The 24,813-nt window shown below is 38.6% G+C and overlaps 1 protein-coding gene across 2 annotated transcripts; it reads left to right on the top strand.

Annotated features, from left to right (window-relative positions):
* Positions 1-430: 430 nt before the first annotated feature.
* Positions 431-21,028, top strand: LOC106541272 (serine protease 33). Of its 2 annotated transcripts, none has more exons than XM_014056656.2 (8): positions 431-445; positions 527-660; positions 5,915-5,941; positions 11,552-11,578; positions 13,765-13,927; positions 14,954-15,225; positions 18,199-18,368; positions 19,421-21,028. In XM_014056656.2, the coding sequence occupies exons 2-8, from the start codon at positions 609-611 to the stop codon at positions 19,703-19,705; spliced, it is 996 nt and encodes a 331-aa protein (XP_013912131.2). In that variant the 5' UTR covers positions 431-445; positions 527-608; the 3' UTR covers positions 19,706-21,028. The 2 variants fall into 2 exon arrangements, with proteins under 2 accessions (XP_013912131.2, XP_013912133.2); XM_014056658.2 differs by lacking the exon at positions 431-445 and adding an exon at positions 18,562-18,781 and having other exon boundaries at positions 469-660; positions 19,421-19,559.
* The last annotated feature ends 3,785 nt before the right edge of the window (positions 21,029-24,813 follow it).

Below are 24,813 nucleotides of genomic sequence, written 5' to 3'. Positions count from 1 at the left end.
AATTGTTGAATTGAGAAAGTAAACTGGAATAACAGTTGAAATCTGCTCTATACTGGCTGCTGAAGAAAAGTAAATTTCCCATTATGAACTGGATAAATATAAAACAAGCTTATTCATTGTTTGTGGTAGCTATACAAAGTTTTCTATTGATTCTACAATGAACGACACTGCAAACATTCTATGCCGCCATTCCATGCCTTTTCTTGTCTGGCATCTGAGAACACCTGATAGGGGAAGGTTGATAATGCAGGCATCATATTTCTGCACCCAGACTAGCACTAATTAATTTTTTCTTGCCTCTTTGGAAACAGCACCTTGTTCTGAGAAATGGTACACAATTCTTGTTCAATCTTAGATGAGTGTGACGCCAAAGACTGACCAGCCTAGCAAGGGACAGAAGGCCAGTAAGGTGTGGTTATTGGAGGGGTGGCAGAGAACAGTTCAGGTGAGCAGACCTGTTGGATCACATTCTTCCAGGAAGCTGCCAGGAAGTGGCTTGTTAAAAATTTATTTTGCGTGCTCCTAGATTTTCACTGAAGCAAAACTGGAGTGTTACAGGCTGGAAACTGCCTTGTTCCTTGGAATTGAAGCAGGGGCCCTGCTTCAGTATGAGAACTGCCTTTATTTTCTATGTCTTTGTCACGCTTTCTCTAACACAGGGTAAGTAAGTTGGCCCTTGGTGTGTTTGTGTATTGGAGTATTCTTTATTGGCCAAGAATGATTGTTCATATAAATAATTTTTCTATGGTGCATAAACTCCCAGTATGTGTTTATAATATCCTGTTTCTCTGAATTAAGCAAGGAAGTTACTGATATACAGCAGATATCTCAGAATACGCCTTCTAATGAGAAGGGACTTGGATTACAACGGTGCAATTCCTGTACTTGAATTTTATTTTTAGGACAATGAAGCTAGTGATCAGACCATCTCTTCCACACCAGGCAGTATTTCTTTAGGAACACTTTGCATTTGCACATATATTGTTAGGATGATCACAAACCAGCTCAGGAATGTGATCTAGCAGATGAAAGATAGTGAAGGGATATCTGTGTCCTTTCTTTCATCTTTTCCAGAGGTAAGTCCATGAATATTTTAAGGACTTCATTTTTATTTGGCATGGGATTGAAACAAAAGTAGGCAACGGACGTGTCTCTATGTTTGCAAAGCTTGTTCCACTGGGGTCTGTAATCAACATTTCAGAGCAGCATGGTTTAAAAAAAAAATCTGAAATAAGGTATATTTATGCATGCATATTGAAAAAGGTAAGATCAAGGAGGGAAACTGATGATGGCCACATTCTTAGGTTTCAATCCCTAAGCTCTTGATCTATAGTTTTTATCTATGTAAGTACCCTGACAATGGTTGCCAGTTGTCCTTTCAGTGGTTGGCTTGCCTTGCATACTGGAATCAAATTGTTTTAAAATGGGAACAGCCAGCTCTTTTTTTCCCTCTTTCACCCAGTACATTTCATTGGAAAACTTACTTTGCTAATGCGGGCAAAGATATCTAAGTTTATGAGCATGTGTATGTAATAAATGCCTTTTTGGGGGGTTGTAAAATTCTTTGAAATCCTCTAATCCAGAAAGGTGAGGTGATCTTCTATTTCAACAGGGTTTCATGTTGACCTTTCATTTCTCAATTAAGTCAAATATTCCCATGACTTTTATGAGGTCCTCAGCTGTAATAGAATTGAATATCCTGGCCTTCCATAATGAGAAATCAATATCTGTGATTAGTGCAGATTAGGTGTGTATTTTTAATTCTTTCACATTTGAACTGAAGCATACCCACCTTTTGCAAAAAAAAAAAAAAAGCTTCATGAAGAGTTTATTGGATCCTGACCATTTTCTCTGATTAATTGTTTTTTTAAAATATGTTGCATTTTTTATATACTCTTGTGTCTCTATTTTAACTACCAAGAAAAAAAGCAAGAGCTCTCCCCATTCTTGCAAAATCTATTAGCCACAGAAGTTGCATAAAACTTAGAATAAATTAGAGATATCACAAACTTTAGGCAAAGTAATTAACTTGTGGATGTGAGAGTTCCCATGACTGAATGTGCTATTATGTCAAGTTAAACACGTGACCCATATAAAGGTAGTATATTAGTGAAAATGATTGTGCCTTAGCTTTTTCTCTAATAATGTACCTTAGCTAACAAATTTTTTTCATTACAAATAATGATATTTACTTCTACACATCTCCGTACAGAATTATGGTACTAATTGCATTGAAATCTATAGGACTGATGTTATGATTAATTTATAGAAAGGAATTCAGTTAATTTTAATTTTCATTTGTTGCTATATTTGAGTGTTTTTGTTTGAGAGCATCTTGTTTGCTAGGTGTTTTTTTTAATTGAGCAAAATCCCTTTTTGGAGTTTCGGAATAATTTTTGGGGGGTCATGGGGAAGGAATGCATACTATAAATAAAAGCAAAAGCAGAAGCAAGTAGTTTGAATTCCACACTTTACCAGACATGAGTCCAGATCAAAATCGTGTGTGTTCATATCTGTATGTATATAAGCCTACCTTGATGGTAATGCATATGTACAAAAGTGGGTACATATTTTTGAAGTAAGCAAGATACTTCCTTGTACCCATTTCATGAAGTTATTCCACATACTAGCAAGTCTGGTTCTTAAATGCTGACTTAGCAGCTGCAAGCTCAATGCATGCTTTGTTTTAAGTGTATTTAAAAAGTGCTCAAGGCTATTCAATTCCAGATGAAGAGCTATTTGTAGAAAAAGAAACTTACTGATTTGGAAGGAGAAAGGTTTTGCTAATCTTTCCTGTTATTCCAAAAAATTATAGATACTATGGAAATGTTCCAGCCTAGAAATGTAAGTTGGAAAGGTTGTGGAGGAAGAACAGGGAATCTAAAAGGATTAATTGTATATTTTCTAGGCAAATATTCCATCAACAGCACAGACAGGTTTTTCAGAACTCTACAAATGCGAACAGAATTAATAAAGAGCAGAGGAACGTCTGCAGAGAAAAACAACGAACAATTCCACAATCCTTCTTCAAAGGATTGATGAACCATTCCTTGTTAATGGATAAGCTGCTGTTCAAACTCTCTCCTTCATTCTAGCCTTTTATGGACAAACCAAAGTTTAAGAGAAGTTGAACTTTCTGTGCCCCAAGACAAATCTCCCAGAGGAGGTGCCTAGTGGTGAAAGAATTTATGTCTCAGTGTCCTTGAGCCAAGTGGGACAACTGAGGAAGGTCAGGAGAAAGGAAAGAGTTTAACGTGGCAGCTTCAGGTGCCATCATTCTAACAGCAGGGCTAGTCCTTCAGAAAGTAGCTGTTGCTGGACTATTAGAGGTTTCTCTTTGCCTTCCATTCAGGATATGACCACAAATATGTACAGTACATCCCTTATGTGCCTGCGGTACGTATCCCTTCCTCTCAGTAGCACTTTCCTTTCTGAAACATTTTGACATAGAAGTGATTTAGTATGCTTGGTTGACAGCTTGGTTGAGGGTTCAGTCAAGGCTGGGTTCTGCTCACCTTCGATTGGTCACTTTTGCTATTTCATGTATTCCTCCTACACTCTGATTGGGGGCATTTTCATTTTGCCTTTGGTTCCTGGGGGGGGGGACTCCACACCTGCCTTCATTTGAGAACAATATTATTCACGCTTGTTAGATACATGAGTTTAATTCTCTTTCAAGAGAGGGTGAGATCTGCATGAAAAAGGGACTCTTAAAAGTGATAGTTCTGTGCTGCATGTGATCTAAACCAGGAAGAAGAACTAGGACCTGTCAAAGAAGTTTCCTAACAGTGAGAACAATTAACCAGTGGAACGATTTGCCTTCAGAAGTTGTGGGTCCTCCATCACTAGAGGCTTTTAAGAAGAGATTGGACAGCCAGCCACCTAACTGGAATGGTATATGATCTCCTGCTTGAGCAGGTGGTTGGATTAGAAGGGACTCCAAGGTCCCTTCCAATTCTGTTATTCTTAACTGCATGTTACTCGTTTGGTTAACAACATGAGCAATTGCAGGCTTTTCATTACTTCTCCAGTTAAAGCTGTTTTGTCTTATTGAATGGGCAGCACTATTTTCTTACTCCACCAATTACTATACTTCAGGGTGTGTCTACCACAACCACTTGCTGCCAATGCTGCTGTTCCCTTTCTGTACAAGCTGAGGACAAAGCTCGGTTTTTAATATTTCTCTTCCTGCTTCACCCTATGCCCCACCTCCATGTCTGTGGCTGTCAGACAGGTTACTTTGGGGCAATAGCAATAGCACTTAGCCTGATATATTTTATAGACTTTACAGCCTGCTCTAAGCGATTCATGGTTTACAGAGTCAGAATGTTGCCCCCAACAATCTGGATCCTCATTTTGCTGGTTTTGGAAGGATGGAAGGCTGAGTCAACTTTGAGCCAGTCAGGATTGAATTCCTGGCAGTGGAATGCAGTTAGCTTGCAATACTGCATTCTAATCACTGTGCCAGACTGCTCCTACCAGAAAAGCATTACATCTGTATTCAGGAATAAGGTGATTGTCAGATACTTGGTTCAGATTACTGTTGTCGCTGTGACATGTTAATTATAAAAGGAATAACTAAAATGGCTGTTCTGCCCATCCACCTTTCTCTATTCCAATATCAGCATACATTAGGGAAAAAATTAGGGCTCCTGCCCTCTCTCTCCTGATGATCAAATGGAACAGAAACAAAATTTGGTGAAGCTGTCAATAGACAATATAGGACTCGGCAATTAGGACCAGGAAACTTCCTACCTCTCAGGACATTTCTGAGTCTACAAGTAATTTTTAATTAATAATGGCATTTGGGACCAGAATTTCCATCACTAAGAGGTACAGTTGTAAAATGCAACATGACATGACAATATTGCTTAATGAAGGAAATTTGGGAATTTCTGACTGCTGCCCTAAGTGACTGCCATAATGTCATTAAGCTTGATGTCACATGGCCATCATTTCTGACTTCCTGCTGGTTTCCCCATTGACCTTGCTTGCCTGAAGCTGGGAAGGTTACAAATAGTAATCACATGATTATGGTATGCTGCGGCCATTGTAATTATGAGCTGGTTATTGATCATCTTGACCAGTGGTGGGATTCAATTTTTTTTACTACCGGTTCTGTGGGAATGCCTTAGTGGGTGTGGCATGGCTTTGGTGGGTGTGGCTTGGTGGACGTGATAGGGGAAGGAACCGCATTCCCTCCCAATCAGTTGGGACTCAGGAGGCAGAGAATAGATGGGGACGGGGACAGTCAGAGGTGGTATTTGCCAGTTTTCCAAAGTACTCAAAATTTCTGCTACTGGTTCTCCAGAATTGGTCAGAACCCACTGAATATCACCTCTGATCTGGACTAAAATCAAGGATGCTGCAACACCTGGAATCAAGACAGGTCATAAGTACCCTCAGTCAGTGCTATCCTTTTTTTCTGGGAAAAGAACAGGTGACACTGGCCTCCACAGATCTCTTTCCTGTCACTAATTCTGCCTTTTGTTCTAGAAAAAAAATTCTTCTGGAAAAAAAAGCCAACATTGCTCCATAAAAGTATGAGACCACTCTGAACTATATATGACACATATTTTTCTAGCCAGCGGTAGTAAATATTACAAATACTCCAACTTCTAAAGTTGCCAACTCATTTTGGTTTGTTGTTTTATTCTTAATTTTCAGGATACACATTCAGCAAAAACCATTCAGCGTCAATGATAACAAGCTAAATGAGTGATTTCTCTCCCCCCCCCTTTATTTGACGTCAGTTCTAAGGCAGATGGGTGTTAACTGTTGTCACCTAAAAGTTACTTTGTATAGTATTGGCACATTCTTTTTCATAACAGTTTAGATTTTTCTTCCTGGTTCTTTTGCCTAACTGTCCGGTTCTCCAACTTTACATATGTTTTTGTTTTCCTTCTTCGTACAGGTGCTCTGAAAAATGAAATTGAAAATAGTGAGTATCGACTTAAACTAAATAACTGCTTAAGTGTTCATTTGCAGCAAACATGGACTTTTTAAAATTGTAACTGCCTGTAAAAACAACTTGCTTTATCTGGGGTATAATGCTTCTGTTGCTATAATTAAAAGTTTTGGGGATATCAAATTTATCTAATCAGTGCCAAAATATTTTACAGATAACTATTGACATAGCCAAGCCTTTGTTATGAAGCCTTTTAGCTTTTGGGCTGATGGTGGATGATTTCAGAGAAACCATTAAAAATGTTGAAAGAGATCATTGGAGAGATAATTGCAAGCTATTGGTTTGTTTGGTTCTTTGTGTATTGTTTTTATAACCTGCAAGCCAACAGAGACAGCAGTTAGCTAATCTTAAAAAAGCAAAGCATGTCCTGATCTTCTTTGAACTTGATTTGGAAAACCATCAAAATATAGAGCTGTAGGATAAACAGGGGAAAAAGGGCAAAAGGCACCCTAGAGGAAGAAAATTAGTCTACTCCATACCATTGCCAAGAATATGACATGGATGTGTGATTTAAGTCAAGGAAGATTTTACCTATTCCACTTTGCACTTTATCTAAAGGTGTTGTGAAATACAAATCGGCCCCATAAAATCTATTTCATTAATACTTGGGGATCTGGGTGTTGGCAAAATGTTCCACAATTAAAGATGATAATTATAATAAATTAGTGTTACAAATAAAGAAAGATTTAGAAAATTGGAAAAATATTCCGCTCTCACTCATGGGACGTATAGCAACAATTAAAACAAATATTTTACCAAGAATCTTATTCCTGTTGCAAGATGCACCTATTGATCCGGGTAAAAAATTCTTTCAAGAATTAAACAAAATAACCACTAGGTTCATTTGGCAGGGATGAAAAGCGGGGATTAAACTAAAGTCAATGCAAGACAGCAAGGAGAGGGGAGGTTTAGCATTACCAAATTGGGATTTATATGAATCAGCAGTAACAATAACATGGGTGAAGGATTGGATAGAGCTAAAGAATAAAAGAATTTTGACCTTAGAAGGCCACGATTTGTAAGCAGGCTGGCATACATTCCTATGGGATGATAAAAATAAAATGCACAAATACTTTCAAAATCATTTAATTAGAAGAGCTTTATTGCAAAAATGGCTCAAAAAAACCCCCCCACTATGTGAAAATCCCAAGTTGGCTCTCTCTGACAGAAAGGATGACCCATCCAAATTTTATAGATTTGAACAAAATGCTAAGATACATAGATTTAATTGATAGACAGGGAATTTAAGAACAATTGAAGAATTGGCAGAACAGAACATGAATATTGACTGGCTAACTTACCTCCAAATCAAAACTAAATACAATAATGATACTAAATTATATGACATCGAAACAGAACCACATGAATTGGATAAAATTATTCAAAGTGCAGATAGAAAATTGATAGGGAGAATATATAAATTTCTCCTGAAGTATAAAATGGAAGAGGAAATTGCGAAGAAGAAATGATAAAATGGGTGCAGAACTTTGGCTATAATATTGAATTAGACAAATGGGAAACATTTTGGGGAACAAACTTAAAAATGACATTATCAGTTGCATACAAGGAAAACAGGTACAAAATGTTTTACAGATGGCAACTGGCACCAACAAGGTTAACTAAAATCTTAACAGATACCTCCCCAAAATGTTGGAAATGCGAATCAATACACGGAACATATTACCATTTATGGTGGACCTGTGAGAAGGCTAATTTTTTTTGGAGAAAGATCAAAAATTGGCTGGAGGCAATAACAGGGGTTAAAATAGAATGGGAACCTGAAGTTTTTTTAATTAGGAATAATGTCTGCGAAATACAAAAAAGAAATCCAATGTTTAATATTACATATAATTACGGCGGCAAGGATTACCTTTGCCCAGAAATGGAAAAACAAATTAACTCCAAGTGATGATGAAATAATAAGAAAGGTTATGGGTTGTGCAGAAATGGACAAACTAACTGAAGAAATCCAGGAAAAAGAAGAATCAGAATTCTACCAGATATGGGATAAATGGTATAGGTGGATGGAGGAAAGAAACAAGAATCAATGAAGGAATATAACAAAACTCAAAAACAATAGTTATGAGTAAAAAAAGAGGTTTAAGAATGGTGAAATCCGAATGAAATACAATAGAAGGGGAAATAATATAAGGTGAGCAGTATTGATTGATAATTGCTATTAGAAAGAACAGGAAGGCCCTGTTCGTATTGTAGTGTGTAAATGTGGTGTACGTCTGTTTTGTGTGTGTGTATTTTACATGTTTGTTAATAAAAAAATAAAATAAAAAAGATCTATTTCACTATTTCTGGGCATAAAACTATGCCAAGAACACTATTCCAAGGAATACAAGACATATTTTTATTGCGATTGGTTATAATAACATACTCTTTCAACTAATTTTACAGTGTTCTTCCTTTTTATATCCCAGTGAATCACAGAGGTGTTTGCATGAGCTACTTTCTAATATTATCTTTTTTCATTGGGTTTAAAAAAACATCTTTCAGCCCCCTTTGCCTAGGTAATGGTCGGTCCGACATATTTCCATCAAGATCACCTTCCTCCAGTGATGGGCTTCAAATTTTTTTAGAACCTATTCTGTAGGTGTGACCTGTTTAGTGGGAGTGGCTTGGCAGTCATGTGACTGGGTGGGAGTGGCTTGGCAGTCGTGTCTGGGTAGGAGTGGCTTGGCAGTCAAGTGACCAGGTAGGTGTGGCCAAGTTGCAAAATGTGGTGAAACTCACTTAACAATACTCTTACTTAGCAACCAAAATTTTGGGCTCAATTGTGATCATAAGTTCTCTCCCTCTCTCTCCCTCCTTTCCTCCTTGAGTCTCTCTCCCCCACTTATTTCCTTCCTTCCTTCCTTGCTTCCTTCCTCCTCCTTCTCTCCCTCTCGCTAACTTTCTTTCTTTCTCATTTTTCTTTCTCTCTCTCATTCACACACACATCATTTCCCTCATGTCTGTCACTAACCGCTCTCAAAGAGAAGGAAAGACTCCTGCCTTGGGAAGGGGTTGGACTAGATTACCTCCATGTTCCCTTGCATTCCTCTATGTTCTCTGTCCCATTTAGTCACAAACAGCCCCATTCACTTTAAAGTTGGTCACAAACTCCACTAATCCCACGCACACTCTGGTCCTACCCAAGAAGGCGAACTGTGGGGCAGGGGAAAGGGGGGAGTCTGTGGCTCCAAGTCTTTTGCTCTTCTTCCCCGCCTCGGTTCTTCAGGTGGGAGGTCTGCTGCTGAGGCGGCATGGCGGCAGCGGCAGCAGGGAAGTCAGAGCACTGCCTACTACCCACAGCGAGCCCAGGAGCAGTAGCCACCGCCAGCCACTCCATGCCGGCATCATTCTCTCCCCCTCAGGCCATCGGCATGCAGAGAGGGCATGGCGACAGCAAGGGCAGCCGAGCGGGGGCAGCACTTCAGTGGGCAAAGAAGAGCTAAGCTGAGGGGGAAAAAAAGCTCTGCTGGACGGGGGAGCGGGATGGGTCGCTCCATGGCAGGAGCCTTTTATTATTATTTTCTTTTCCCCTCACAAGAGTTGCATCGACAGCAGTGGCAGCAGGAGACCCTTAGAGGCCAGTCTCTTTAGATGGAAGCCCTTTCCTAAATACAGTTTAGAAAATGGGTTAAAGCTTAAATCTTGTTTGGAACTCTTTGGAAATTTAGAGCCTTTTGTTGCTGTTTCTGTATGTATATCTTTAACATTAGAGATGTTTATTATATATATTACCTAGGCCCATTCAGGAAGAGGCAGCATGTAGCAATATATATTAATAAAAAAAAATCAAATAAAAATGAAATAAAATATACTTTTTGCTTCCCCTGGCACAAAAAGTGGCCAAAAAAGAGAAATGTTTCTTCTTTTTCTTTATTTTTTACTGGAATTTGAAAAAAAACACAACATAGCATGATTGTGTTTTGACCCACTACTTTTAATTTTCTAAAGCTTTCCCTTAGCATAAACATATTTCGCAAGGAAGCAAAGACTGTTGGTTTGATTAGGAGCTTCTAGATGCCAGACTGATAAAACTTGAAGCATGTCCAAAAGATTTTCTGATATTTATTTGCTACTTCTAATACTACTGTTGAGTACTACTACTGAAGGGTAGAAGTGAGAAAATTTCTGTAACTGATACTGACTTGAAGGCATACAAAAGAAGTGGCAGTTAAACTTTGCATCTTTTGAGTTATTTTGGTCCCAAAGAACTGCAAGGAATGGAGCCATTGACATCATCAAGGCAATCCATTCAACCTGCTTTGGGTAGGTGGATGTAAAGATTAACTAATCCATTTTATTTTATATTTAGTCTATGGCAAATACATGGATTTATAGTGGTTCAAATGTTAATGTTCAGTCCATCCAGCCATTCAAGGACAGGTGACCTATGTTGAAAAAAAATCAGACATTGGGCCGGTGTAAACTTTTGATGGACATTCGGACACAATGTGATGGATATTTTGTTGAGGAGTACCAAAGTCATACTTAGGGGTAGAGACGAGACCTCACTTAAATGAGTCCTGGCAGACATCATGTTGGGTACACATTGGGTACAACTTGTTCAGAGTTGACCAATGGTGGTGAGGAAGGTTAAAATCTGGCACCTTTTATGTAGGGTCATCTACAAAAGGTGTAGGGCCATCTATAAATAATCCATTATTTTTGCTCTTATACTCATCAATGGAAATCAAATATTTTCTTTCAAAACCTGGAAGACTTTAATATGAATACTATATGCATACTTTAAGCCCCTATAGGACATTTTATTCCTTATTTCAAGCCCCACCCTCCAAATACCCCTAAAAAGATTAACAGCTTTGAGCCTTTCCTTTTATTTGCATATTGTTCCCATTACCTATTTTATATACAATGTGATTGGGACTGGAATGTGGAAATACAGCCTTGCCCCTGCCTGTGTATTAGTGATGTGGAACATGTATTAGTGACATGGAATTTGTGATAGTACAGGACATGGTGTGACACAGTCAACAGATAGGTACAGCTAAGGTGTTTTTTTTTTTTGCTGTCTTTTATGTTTACAATTTTCAAATAGTAAAGTAGGCATGCTATTTTAAAAGGGGCTCAAATGCTCCTATTTTGGTAGAAGGTTCAAAATTTAAAAAGTCGTTCCTTGCTGCTCAGTTTTAACATAAAGATTTAAGAAATTTGGGAAGTACCTCACATCCACACAAATTTATGAATTCTGTGTTTAGCCACTCCTATTTAATTTGGCACCTCGCTTACAAACTGATTAACTGAGGGCACTCACAGGAGGGTTAAAATATTTGGCTGGCAGCAATGACTGCATGATTGGAGCTTTAGTTGTGTGGCTGTAGTCACTATCCTGTATTTTTTTACTTCTCCGATTGACACTCCTGTGATTAACAAACCAATAATCAAATTTAAACATTTGGCAGATTTGTAACTGGTTACATAAGCTTTACAATCAAAGTCACAGCCTTTGGTTTAAGATTAAAAAACAGATTGTTTACCTGGGGTTGGTTTTGTTCATTTTAATCTCAAATTTACTTAATCAGAGAATTACATGCCAGTTTCTTTTGCTTCCTCATTTCTTTCTAGGAGATGACCAAAATGGTACTCAAACAGGTAAGTGGCACTTAAACAGGTAACAAGTGGAGGGACTTCCTCAATTTTAAATGAGTTTCCTACAACTGAACATGATCAAAGGCAGGGAAGATTCAGCGGCTTGATAAGGAAGGCATTGTAGGAATGACTTCATTGAAAACAATTTAACATAAAACCTTTCCTGAATTGGCTCTCTCAGGTTTAACATCCGCTTGCTTCCCTTCTGCACATTCTTCTGGTTTTTGGCAAGTACAACTGTAGTTTTGTGTTAGCAAAATCTTGTGTTCTTTTCTGCCAGACAAAAGAACAAGTATCTACCACATCTACTTCATTAAAACTGCACCTTTTGTTTCAAGAATGGATAGATGGTGTTTTATTCCAGCCGTGTGGTGATGTGATACTCTTTAATATTTTGCAGCTTCTAAAGCTGAGAGAGGGAGAGGCTAGTAATGTAATTACATCATAGGGGGATTAGGGTGTTAAAAAAATTAAACACTTCTTTGTTGTCAGGAATTGTCAGGTGGGAACAACAAGACCTACATGTGCAGAGTTTAAGCTAACTACCTTATTCTGTTCTGTTCTGTTCCTATAATAGGAATCTCCTCAGCCTGGCAGCCTATTCTTGGGAACAAAATAGTTAAGGTTATAAGCAACTTGTGGGGGAGGGTGTCTCAGAGTCACAGCATTGAAAGTTAGTTACTTTACTTGTATATTTTGTCATGTCATAAATGAATTTATGGACCCATCCACTTTGTAAAATAGATTCACTTAACAACCATGGTATTCACTTAATAATCAAGGTGTTCATTTAATGGCCATAGTGTTCAGCTAATAACTCACAAAAATGTTTAAAAATCAAAACCAGTGTTATGATGTATTGATTTATAACCTCAATGACTTAAAATCATAATTCTGGTCTCAATTATGGTTGTAAGTTGAGGACTTCCTGTGGTGTAATAATAATAACAATAACAATAACAACAACAACAACAACAACAACAACAACAATAATAATAATAATAATAATGCACAAAATACTGGCACATAATACACCAGACAGCACACTGGTTGAGAAAAACAAGGTCACAATCATAGACATCGCAATACCAGGTGATAACAGGGTCGCTGAGAAGGAACATGAAAAAATCGCAAAATACCAGGACTTAAAAATCGAAATTCAACGACTATGGCACAAACCAGCAGTGGTAATTCCAGTGGTAATTGGCACACTGGGTGCTATTCCAAAAGCACTGGAATTACATTTAAAACAGTTAAAAATTGACAAAATCACCATCAGTCAAATGCAAAAAGCCGCACTGCTTGGATCTGCAGGCATATTACGAAAATACGTTACGATGTCCTAGGCCCCTGGGTGGGGCCCGACTAGTAACCAATGCCAAATCTGGTGAAACAACTGGCCGTGTGATACAATTGTATAATAATAATAATAAAAATCACAAAGTACTGGGACTTGCAAATTGAAGTTGAGCGGTTGTGGAAAAAGAAATCGTGTGTTGTCCCAATTATAATTGGGGCCCTTGGAGTAGGTATTGCTCAAGGGCTACCTTGCTACTTGGAAATTTTAAATTGATCAGATTTTAATATTCTGATCCTACAAAAAAAGCCCCTACTTGGAACAGCTTATATCCTCTGACGATACCTTAACAGTTCCTAGGTCCTTGGTTAGGACTCGAGCTGTTAAGCTACCAACCAGCCCTAAAGGCTGCGACTCTCACCAAAGATTAACATAATAATAACAATAATAACAATAATAACAATAATAACAATAATAACAATAATAACAATAATAACAACAATAACAACAATAACAATAATAACAATAATAACAATAATAACAACAATAACGATAATAACGATAATATCGATAATAATGATAACAATAATAACAATAATAACAATAACAACAATAACAATAACAACAATAATAACTAACAATAATAACAACAATAATAACAACAACAATAACAACAATAATAGTAATCAAATCCCCTCAAATTCTAAATAAGTGGTACCTACCCCTAGCTCAAGAAAACCTGTCCTTTCTTCCTTTATTGTTTGGTGTTCTCGACCTTTATTACTTATTCTAATAATTTACAATAAAGAAAACCCAATAATTGTGAGGCCATCTTCCATTTTCCACAACTTTATGTTTTCTCTCCCTCTTACACACATTTGTGTTTTGCCAGTGTGTGGACAGGTGATGAATCAGAACCGTATTGTGGGGGGAGAAGATGCCTCTCGAAATGCTTGGCCATGGCAAGCCAGCCTCCAATACCAAGGGAGACATGTCTGTGGAGCGACCCTCATCAGCTCTCAATGGATACTGACAGCAGCCCATTGCTTCCCTAAGTGAGTAAGTGTGAGAAGGACCAGTTGTGGAATTGCACAGACTTCAGCTCTAGCTGCCTAAGCAGCCATTTACTGGAGGCATATAAAAATATGAAGATTGCAGGAACTGGGTATGTCTAGTTTAATGAAAGAAGGACTAGGGGTGACATTATAGCATGTTCCAATATCTCAGGGGATGCCACAAAGAAGAGGGAGTCAAACTAATCTCCAAAGCATCTGAGGGTAGAACAAGAAGCAGTGAGTGGAAACTGATCAAGGAGAGAAGCAACTTAGAACTGAGGAGGAATTTCCTGACAGTTAGAACAATTAATTGGTGGAACAACTTCCCTTCAGAAGTTGTGAATGCTCCAACACTGGAAGTATTTAAAAAAGATGTTGGATAACCATTTGTCTGAAATGGTATAGGGTTTCCTGCCTAGGCAGGCGGTTGGACTAGAAGACTTCCAAGATCCCTTCCAACTCTGTTATTCTATTCTATTCTATTCTATTCTATTCTATTCTATTCTATTCTATTCTATTCTATTCTATTCTATTCTATTCTATTCTATTCTATTCTATTCTATTCTATTCTAAAAGCAGCATATGCTTCTGTGTTAAAACTGTGTTTTAAAAAAGCTGTTGGTTCTGTGAGGTCTGTTTATTATGTATGCCATCCTGCTCTAATCTGAGGTCCCCCAGAAGTGTTGGACCCAATTCCTGGGAGATGTGAAAATTGTAGGCCAACATATCTAAAAGCGAGCTGGATTAGGAAAGTGTGAGGTACAGCAAAACAAGCAAACAACTAAGCTCAGAGCATGAAGAATTCCACAATTCAGCCCTGAGCTACATACATTCTCTTTTATTGGAACAGTGACTGGGAAACCCTGGATAACCAGGAGGGATGGGAAATGGGTGGAATGGTTGTATTTCTCAAGTGGAAACCCTCCACCCCTCAAATCTTGGACCGGATAACTGAAATGGATACTTGGGGACAAGTGCTGCAGAATTTTCCTGAAGGGTCTAATTCTTAATTGTGGTTCCCAACAGGAAAGCCATACTCTCTGATTACCAAGCCAACTTGGGAAACTACCAGCTCTTGAAGCCAGACCCAAATGCTGTGTGGCGGAAACTGTCTCAAGTGGCTGTGCACAAGGACTATGCCGGAGATGGAACCAGTGGGGACATAGCTGTGGCTCAGCTAGAGCAACCTGTCCGTTTCACCCAAGGCATCCTTCCAGCCTGTCTCCCACATGCCAAAATCCAGTTCCCAAACGGCACCCTTTGCTGGGTGACAGGGTGGGGTTCACCTGTATATGGAGGTGAGGAAAATTGTGGGATGAAGACCTGAAGAAGAGAGAGAGAGGCTCTTCTTTAGCACAGAGAGTCTAACTCCAATGAGATGAACCAAGAAAGGAAATGTGAACAAATGTGCATGGTATTTAGGAAACAACTAAGAGCCTTTCTAAAGTTTAACATTTTTGTGTTTCCTTTGTACCAAGACCACTCAGCATTTCAAAGAACAATTCAGAAATGTTGCTAGTTAAATAAGACCATAAGCAACATGTGATTAAGAAGAAAGGTTTTTTGGTTTAGAAGAATTTAATAGAATGTGAAATCAACACAAAGTTTATGTAGGTATGCTTTAAAAAAAAAAACAATAATCCCATTACCACACAAACATGGCATCACTGGAATTTGGCAAATACACATACATAGATATTGGCATTGATCATATTTAATGTGAAGGCTTCTTAAATTGAAGTTAGTTCTCAGTCAATACTTAATGGGCTAATTAAAATATTGATATTTTAGATAATTTAATTCCCAATCCTGTTTTTGAACCACTCTGTTGTTGCAAGAGGAATTAAAACTTCAGAACGGCAACATAGTCAACAGATCTTTTCATTTCACATTTTGGACTAAATACATTAGTTGCATCTAAAATGCTTGAATTTGTATTGCCACTGAAATGTATTTGGGGTAGTATTAAATTTATTTTTTTTGTGGGCTGCTAAAGAAACTGTACTGTTAAGGGGGATATTATTTGCAAGAAATTTGGAAGAAAGAATTGGGACATCCCATTTTGCAATCAGTGGTTAAGGAACTTAATGAATATTTAATATTTATTTATTTATTTAATTTAATTTAATTTAATTTAATTTAATTTAATTTAATTTATATTGCCCCCTATTCACCCATGGTGACTCAAAGCAGCTTACAAAATATAAAACCACATTTAAAACAATAAAAACTAAGAAAAAGAATCAAATAAATTAATATAGTACAATATAACAAAAACAACCCCCATCTCCCACTCACCCCCCGCCCTGGCGACAGCAGATCACACGAGCCATTTAATGGGCTCTATCCTGCTCTGGATTCCCCATGCCTGATGGCAGAACCAGATCTTCAGCATCTTCTAGAAGAGTATTAGAGTAAGGGCCGTTCTAATATATGTTCTAGAGAGAGGGAGCCACCACAGAGAAGGCCCTTCATCTGGGTCCCACCAAGTGTACCTCCCTCGGAGATAGGGCCCACAACATTCCCTGCCTCATTGGTGGGTCGGGTAGATGTGCCCAGCAAGATGTCTCAAATGACAGCGAAAAAACTAAATTTAACATTTTTTGTTGACAGTTAAAGAGTACTGCACTGTTAAGAGAGATATTAGTTATTTGCAAGGAATTTGGAATGATTCTATATTAGCTTAACATTCATAATTTTATTAATAGATTTTGAAAAAGTATTATGTACTATGACTCACATATTTAAAATTTATCACTGTATGGAGAGCTATGGATTAAAAAAGCCTGGGGTAACAGACTGTATTACCCTGGATTTACATTCTTGGATTGGTGATATGTGGTTATTATCCTGCTTGTGAACTAGTTCTTTATTGACGTAATGGAAAAACTAACCAATATTTCAACATTAAGATATTACATTTAAAAATGTAATTTTTAAGCTACGTTATGATATATTGTATATTTTTGCTCTTAATTGTGTTTTGTCATTTCTGCTTGTTTTGATAAAGGTATCTTCTTTTTCCCCACTATATTAAACAATGAACTAAAATAAAAAATAGATGGACATATTCATGTCCATTTCAAAGCAGCAATAGACATTTCTTAGTCTAATCCAGCATTCTCTAACCTTGGCAGGGTTGTAGATTTCAATTCTCAGAATCCCCTAGCCAGAATGCAGCTATATTACATTAAATTGAGTGTTTTGTTTTGTTTTTGTGGCTTTGTGCCTGGATGGTGCCCTTGATATTCAAAGACAAAGTGGGATCCTGTGCTCCTTCCATATGAAAAAGGTGAAATTGTGGCAGGAATTTAAAACAATGGTTGCAGAAGGGCAAATGACAAAAGTAACATTGCATCAACGTGTAGAATGTGTCATGATGTCATCTACGTAAATAAAAGAGGTAGAACTTTCATCATGATGAGCAACTTGGCTTTTGTCATTTTGCTGAAGGTGGTGGCTCATGTAGATGCTTTTGCTCAGAAAGGTGGCAATTTGGTGAAGTGGTGGTCAGGACCTGGTTTGGGGAGAGTAAAAAAAAAGTTTTAATTTTTTGAAATGAAAATAACATTCTTTCTTGGCAGTATATCACTTACTGTGAACTACTTAATTTCTCATACTTATTTTTGATTACTTCTGTTCTATCAGAGCTGTGGTGGTGCAGTGGCTAGAATGCAGTATTGCAAGCTAATTCTGCTGACTGCCAGCAGTTCAATTCTCACCAGTCCAAAGTTAACTCAGAGTTGGATCCTTCAGAGGTTGATAAAATGAGGATCCAGATTGTTGAGGGCAATATGCTGACTCTGTAAACCACTTAGAGGGGCCCATAAAGCACTGTGGAGTGTATACAAGTCTGAGTGTTATTGCTATTTTTATCCTATGGAAAACATGCCTTTCATTAAGAAACTTGCCCAGCTATATTATAGGCTATGCCCACAAAGAGTCATTGCCACCAACCTTCCAAATGGCATGGATATTTATTTCATTTTTATTTGTATGTAAACCTCTTTGTGAAGCTGGTTATACTGAAAGCAGGGTATATTTAATTGTAATAATAACCATTGGAGCAATCAATTAAGAAAAGGGGACACTGTGCATTCTAGTTCTGCCTTAGGCACTAAGCCAGCTGGGTGATCTTGCGCCAGTCACAGCAAATCATTTTGGGCGAACTGTAGGGACTTGTCCAGGCTGTCTCTGAACATTGAACGTGACTGAGCAGAGGAAAAGGATAGTAATAATCTTAACAATAATGATGTATTTTTTTCTTCAAGCCAATCTGGGAGGTCCTAAAACATTGCAGCAGGTCCAGTTGCCATTGATAGACACCATGACCTGTGATGCGCTCTTTCATATTGGTACGAATATCAGTCCCACCAACAGAGAGATCAAGGATGACATGTTCTGTGCTGGCTATGCAGAGGGAAAAAAGGATGCTTGTTTGGTAAGAGAGGATGTTAATGGACATAGTATGAAACAGCATTTTCAAAGATCGCTCAAGGATGGAAAGATTCTAAGAGTGAACTAAAGTGCCTAGCCAAGTTGTCCTATTTGTCATGATATAAAATCCTTTTTGAGCAGAGAGGGATGCACCTACCCTTGAGGGTGATTGAAGGTTTTTCTTTCTATTTTCATAGCACTATAGCATTCTCAACAGAGATTGCTGCTTCTTTCCTGCACTTCTTGGAAGGGCTGTGTGGCTCTGTGATGTTATGAGACACATGACCGTGACCCGACCAATGCGTGCCCAACAACAGCGCGCCGACAAAACTGTGGCGATAAAACCGCAACATCGACAGCGCGCCCACAAAGGCGTGCCGACAAAAGAGCGCTGACAGAAGAGTGATTAGGGTTAAGGTAAGGGTTAGGGTTAGGGTAAGGGTAAGGGTTAGGGTTAGGGTTAGGGTTAGGGTTAGGGTTAGGGTTAGGGTTAGGGTTAGGGTTAGGGTTAGGGTTAGGTTTAGAGCGCGCTTTTGTCAGCGCGCTGTTGTTGGTGCGCTTCTGCACTCATTCATCAGCGTGATTTTGAACTCACAGTTTTCTCATCGTGGTTTCATCGGCGCGCTTTTGTCGAGCGCACATTTGTTAGTGAACCACACATGACTACTGCAGGAAGTATCACAGCTGGCATTTTAGCACGTGTATTTAAGAGTAGACCGAGACTTTTCTGATTGCATTCTTCAATAGGAATTTTAGTTCAGCCTATTTTAGGTCTTTTCCCTTGATTGCTAATAGGTATATCATTGTAGGTTTTCCAGAGCTGAGGAGAGGGCAATCTTCAAATCCTTGTAGGCAATATTGCAAAAGTTCCTTAATATTCTCTTTGTGAGTTTCTCCTGGCAGAAAGTCCACTAGAAAGATGGTGGATTTTGTTGGTAAAATTGTAGCATTACAGTGTTTTTTTATGCTGGTCCAGGCTATGCATAATAGAAAACAAATAATCTGTTATGGACAGAGGGATAACATAGACTCTTACTGCTTACTTTTCTCAACCAGGGTGACTCCGGAGGTCCATTAGTCTGCCAAGAGAATGGTGCTTGGTTTGTTGCAGGCATTGTGAGCTGGGGTGATATGTGTGGCCTTCCCAACCGCCCAGGAGTTTACACCAGTGTTAGTTTTTATCAAGACTGGATTCAGAATCACTTTCCTGGGGTGCAATTTGGTCTTGTAAATGTCACTTATTACCAAGTTCCTTCACCTCAACATGCCTCAAGCCAAGTCCTCAAAAATTTCAATTTTGTTCTCCAGCTTCTGATCTCCTGCTTTATCATCATTTTCTGAGACCGATTGGGAATAAGACATTCTGTGCTTTTATTTACCAAGTTGATTTTTTACGGAAAAATAAATCTTAACCAAAGTCTCCTTGGAACGGCAGCATCTTATACTAAAGAAGACATTTATGGAAGTTTATGGAAACACCACCAGCTTCTATCCTTGACGTGGCATTAGAAGTCCATTTCTCCCAAATGAATGGATTGTGAAATGTGAAGTTTATTTTTTATCATAGAATATTATGGATTTTTAGGGCATTAGAGATGTGGAGAGATATTTTACTGGTGAGAGAATCATATTTCTTCATTTTGTTCTGTTCATCTAACTCTCTGAAGGAGAACAAGAGCTCTCAGGTTTGTTTCTCAAAGGGGTTATTCATGTCACTTCATACACACACACATACACATACATATATACATACCATCCCACTTACCAAAGGGCTACTTTTTATCTATTATTTTTTTAGCTCTTTCCACTGATAACAAGAAAAGGAAATATGGAAGAGCCACCCTATTCAAGTCATTTTGAATTTTCATCAAGGCTTCTGGATAGTATTTGGCTGGCACTACTCTAACCCAACAGTTCCTTTTTCTGAATTTGAAATGGTGAGGGAAGTGATGTAGTAAAACAGCTAAATGTAACCTTGTTCCTTTAGAAGACTAGAGCTCCTCATCTGAGGAATCTCATTTTGCCACAGTATCTACCTCAGACTTAGCCTTAGACTTGATCTACCCATTGAATGAAATTGTAGGATCTTGAAGTTGTAGAATGGTAGGTAGATCATATCACTTGAAAATGCAGACAGGGAAATGCTTTTGGTTATCTTCCCACATTTCTTCCCCAAATAATGCATTAAGAAGAAGAAAAAAATGAAATAGATCCATAGTGGCTTTTAGTTAACCACGTATTGACATCTCTCTGGGAGTATTAGAAATATTGGAAAATATGTGGTGTGTATCAATTGGAAAGAAGGCTTGGCCAAGTATACTTCTTAAAATCTATGCTTCTTAAATCTATTGGAAGAGACTTTCCCTCACCTCCTCTTTATATAGCATTCTTGTTAGGAATAATTTAAATAATAACTGGAGAAAATACTGCAAAGAATCACAGAACCAAATCTTATTGGATTTTTGACACATAGGGCTAAATATTTCAGGTATGTTTTCTTATCACTAGGTTGGGCTTGATGGGAAAGAAAATATGCTTTTGATGAGAAAATATGCTTTTAAGGACAAAATGCAAATGAATAGAGATTTTGCCAGGTTCCTGGTACATTCATGGTATAGTCATGTTTTCAATTTCTTTGTAAAGAAAATAAATAATTTGTAATTACGTATGTGCAATTTTCTTGGCAGAGTTATGGAAATGGTTAGCTATTTCCTTCTTCCTTTCTTTTCAACTTTCCACTTTACCCAACGCACTTGGGACTTCCTGGTAGCCCTAATTCCAAGCAATATATTGGTTGCCTTTTTTGAACAACAGTGTATGTTCCTCAAGAAAACTGGAGATGGGAAGGCTTCCAAAGCAGGTTTTCGAGTGATCAAGAGACGCTAAATCCCCAAATCTGATAAACAAATGAAAGTGTGTTGAGATTTTATTTCCCCCATCATGTGCAGGTTTTTAAACCAAAGTTTAAGCTTACAACTGTAAACTGTATGTCATTTGGACTGTAAGTAGATTCAAGCCAAACAAGGTAACTGAATGCATTTATAGGATACAAACTTCAGCATTTGCAAATCCAGAATGTGATTTGGGGATGAAATGATAGCATTAAGCCTCAGTTTTTGACTAAAGGGACATTTGTTCACTAGATGTTTGGGTTTAGTGTGTCTTGCAGACACACCCTATGACAGAAGAGGGTTACAACTGAAAGCTTTGTTTTGTCTCTAAAAATGTCTGGAATGATAATAAAATCAGTTCAATCTCTATATAAGGCTGGAATGGATAGCTCGCAGTACACATAATGAATGTAGATGGATTTCTTTGCTTGGTGTCAGAATCCTGAAGGTGGCAATGCTAACATTTATGATAGAACACTAAATGTTGACAGTAGAACTTAATCCCTCCACCCCAGCAGGAAAATACCAATCTTCTGATAGATATTTTACAACGTTCCTTGAATCCCAAAATTATTTTATTAAAAATAATAAAAACATAAAATACCAAGAGAAGAGTATATATGTCTTTCAAAGTTGAACTGTGGAGTCTTGGTGGTGTCTGAGTTTGGGTGTTATCAGGGCAGGACAGGGCAAGAAGCAATGGATGAAACCTGATCAAGGATAAAAGCAACCTAGAACTAAGAAATTTCCTGATGCTACAATAATTAATCAGTGGACCAACTTGCCTCCAGAAGTTGTGAATTTTCCAACACTACAAGTTTTAAAGAAGAGATTGGATGATCATTTGTCTGAAATGGTATTGGGTTTCCTGCCTGAGCAGTGGGTTGGACTAGAAGACCTCCAAAGTCCCTTCCAACTCTGTTATTCTGTTTGCTTATAGATTTTTTGTTACTAGATCAGGTAACATCTTTCATGTTCAGTGCACTGAATATGTTACCTAGTCTGGTAATGAAACATCTGAAAGAAAAGCTTCACAAAAGTGAGAACCAAAACTTCCAGCCTTGTTCCTTTGGAGAATATAACGATACCATCATTATCTCCTTTCCACTGCTCAGAGACTGGAAGAAATAACTCTGAGTGAAATGATTGCCTGGCCTTAAGAGAAAAGATTGGTGATTTAAATTTTGTGTCATTTTCCAAGGGCTGCAAATTATGGCAGAGTGGTAGATACTATTCATTAAGCCAGTCTAGAATAGACTAGCTTCAGATGAGTGGTTTTGCATTGAAAAATGGCAGAAGAGTCATGAACAGCCATTGAGTTTCATCCTGTTAGACCAGTTTCAAATTTACACCCAGAAGCTGCCATCAGACCCAAAACTGAAGATTAACGACTCCTATTGTAAGACTGCAAAAGGCCCTAGTTGAATTGAATGAAAGAGAGGAAGAGTGAGGAAGTGAGAAAGGGCGGGTATTGAAGCTATGCGGATGGTGATGAGCTTAACTTTCTGTATATTTAAACACAGAATAACAAACAATTTTCCAGGAGATTGTCAAAAGCCTGTTTTCATCTCTCACCATTTGAAACTATTAGGTAATAACAGCTAGCAGAATGGCATTATTCCCATTCCAACATCTTTGGGTCACCCTAAAGGAGAGTTGTCTCAAATCAGAGAGAAATCGTGTTCTATCTGGGTGTCCAAGTTCAAGGATTTTTTTTGGGAAGGAAGTAGGATGGTATAAAACTAGGTAGGTAACAAAGGTGCAGCGGTGGGTTGCAGGAGATACACCCCGGTACAGGTGTACCAGTGCCTGCCGGAACCAATGGGTACCGTTTTGGTACGGTGCTGTGGAGGGCCACCCACCTGCCCGAGCTTCTTACCTGTATTTGATCTCTTCAGCGCTTCTGCGCATGTGCACGGAGCATATGGCGCCTGTATGACACTCCACCAAGCAACTGGAGCATCACTGAGGCAACATGGAGGTAAGGGCGCATGTGCCTGTGTGTGCGCATGCTGCATGTGTGCATGTGGGGGACGCCAGGCACCATTGCACCTTACTGGTTGCAACGGGATCCGGAACCCACCACTGCAAAGGTGGTATTCAGTAAGTTCTGACCAGTTCTGGAGAACTGGTAGTGGAAATTTTGAGTAGTTCGGAGAACCTCTGACTGGCCCCACCCACATCTATTCTTTGCCTCCCAAGTCCCACCTGATTGGAAGGGAATGCAGATTTTACATTATCCTTCCCCTGCCATGCCCACCAAGCCACACCCACAGAACTGGTAGCAATTTTTTTTGAATCCCACCACTCATAGGTAAGGAGGGAAGGGAACATGACTGAGAAACAATATATGTCTCAGGAAAACCCATCTACCTTCTATACTGCAAACAATAAATAAATCTCAAATATGTAGCACCATGCTCTGCATTCAGTAAACCTTCATTTCATGAAATAACTTTTCTAAGAGTGCTTGTGCCAGCAGCAATTTTCTTTTAAAAGAAGCAATCTCTCCCCATCCATTTTCAAAGGTAGAGAACAGTAAATACATATTTAAAGCAGGGCTGTCATTTAAGCAAAGTGTGAATTGTAATGCCCAATAATGGTAACTAGGAGGCTCAAGATAAGGAATGGAGTAGCTGTGCCTTGTTATTTGCTCAGGATTTTTTTTTTGGGGGGGGGGCACCCACCCAAACTTCATCAATTAATTTTGTTCCATAATAAGAAAGAATATGATGTGATACTGGCTATCAACTTGGCTGCTTCAAAAAGGGGTTGGATGAATTCCTGAGTGGGGATCAGTGGCTTTTGATGGCAGTGGGACTGCTTTGAAAGGTAGGACTGTGGAAAACTACTGAGCTTCTTTGTGCAATTCGAAGGCCACAGCGAGAACAGACTGTTGGATTGGATGGACCAGGAATTCTATCCAGCAAAACAATGCTTCTGTTCTGATGTTCTAACAGTGTTTCTCAACCTTGACAGCTTGAATATGTCTGGACTTCAACTCCCAGAATTCTCCAACTGGCCCTGCTGAGTGTTTGGAATTCTGGGAGTTGAAGTCCACACAACTTCCAGTTGCCAAGGTTGAGAAACTTTGTAAGGCCTTCACTTCTTGCTTTTCCCTCTAATTTAATACACAAGAAACACAGCTCCAAGAAAATTTGGAATTCAGTATTTTTTACTAGTGCTTTTTAATGGAAACATCATAAGGATTCTGGGAAGTGCAAAAATGAGGTAGGTGGACAAACATAATATAGCAATAGCAGTAGACTTATATACCGCTTCATAGGCCTTTCAGGCCTCTCTAAGCGGTTTACAGAGAGTCAGCATATTGCCCCCAACAATCTGGGTCCTCATTTTACCCACCTCGGAAGGATGGAAGGCTGAGTCAACCCTGAGCCGGTGAGATTTGAACCGCTGACCTGCTGATCTAGCAGTAGCCTGCAGTGCTGCACTTAACCACTGCGCCACCTTGGCTCTCTATGAATAGCCATATCTGGCATAAAATGTTGCAATAAAAATTTCCTGAGCACATTTACATCAATCCTTTCACACATTAAA

This window comes from Thamnophis sirtalis, unplaced genomic scaffold (genome assembly GCF_051295495.1).
Source record: "Thamnophis sirtalis isolate CommonGarterSnake01/CBP01778 unplaced genomic scaffold, rThaSir2_p1.2 scaffold_4, whole genome shotgun sequence".
Lineage (NCBI taxonomy): Eukaryota > Metazoa > Chordata > Lepidosauria > Squamata > Natricidae > Thamnophis > Thamnophis sirtalis.
Note: the sequence above shows the minus strand (reverse complement) of the source record. Positions and strands in the feature narration are given on the sequence as shown.

Excerpts from the sequence above, each read along its gene's own strand:
- LOC106541272 (XM_014056656.2), top strand. The coding sequence starts at position 609 with ATGAGAACTGCCTTTATTTTCTATGTCTTTGTCACGCTTTCTCTAACA. Across the intron at positions 661-5,914 it reads CACGCTTTCTCTAACACAGG|GTGCTCTGAAAAATGAAATT; the intron begins GTAAGTAAGTTG and ends TTCTTCGTACAG. Across the intron at positions 18,369-19,420 it reads GAAAAAAGGATGCTTGTTTG|GGTGACTCCGGAGGTCCATT; the intron begins GTAAGAGAGGAT and ends TTTCTCAACCAG.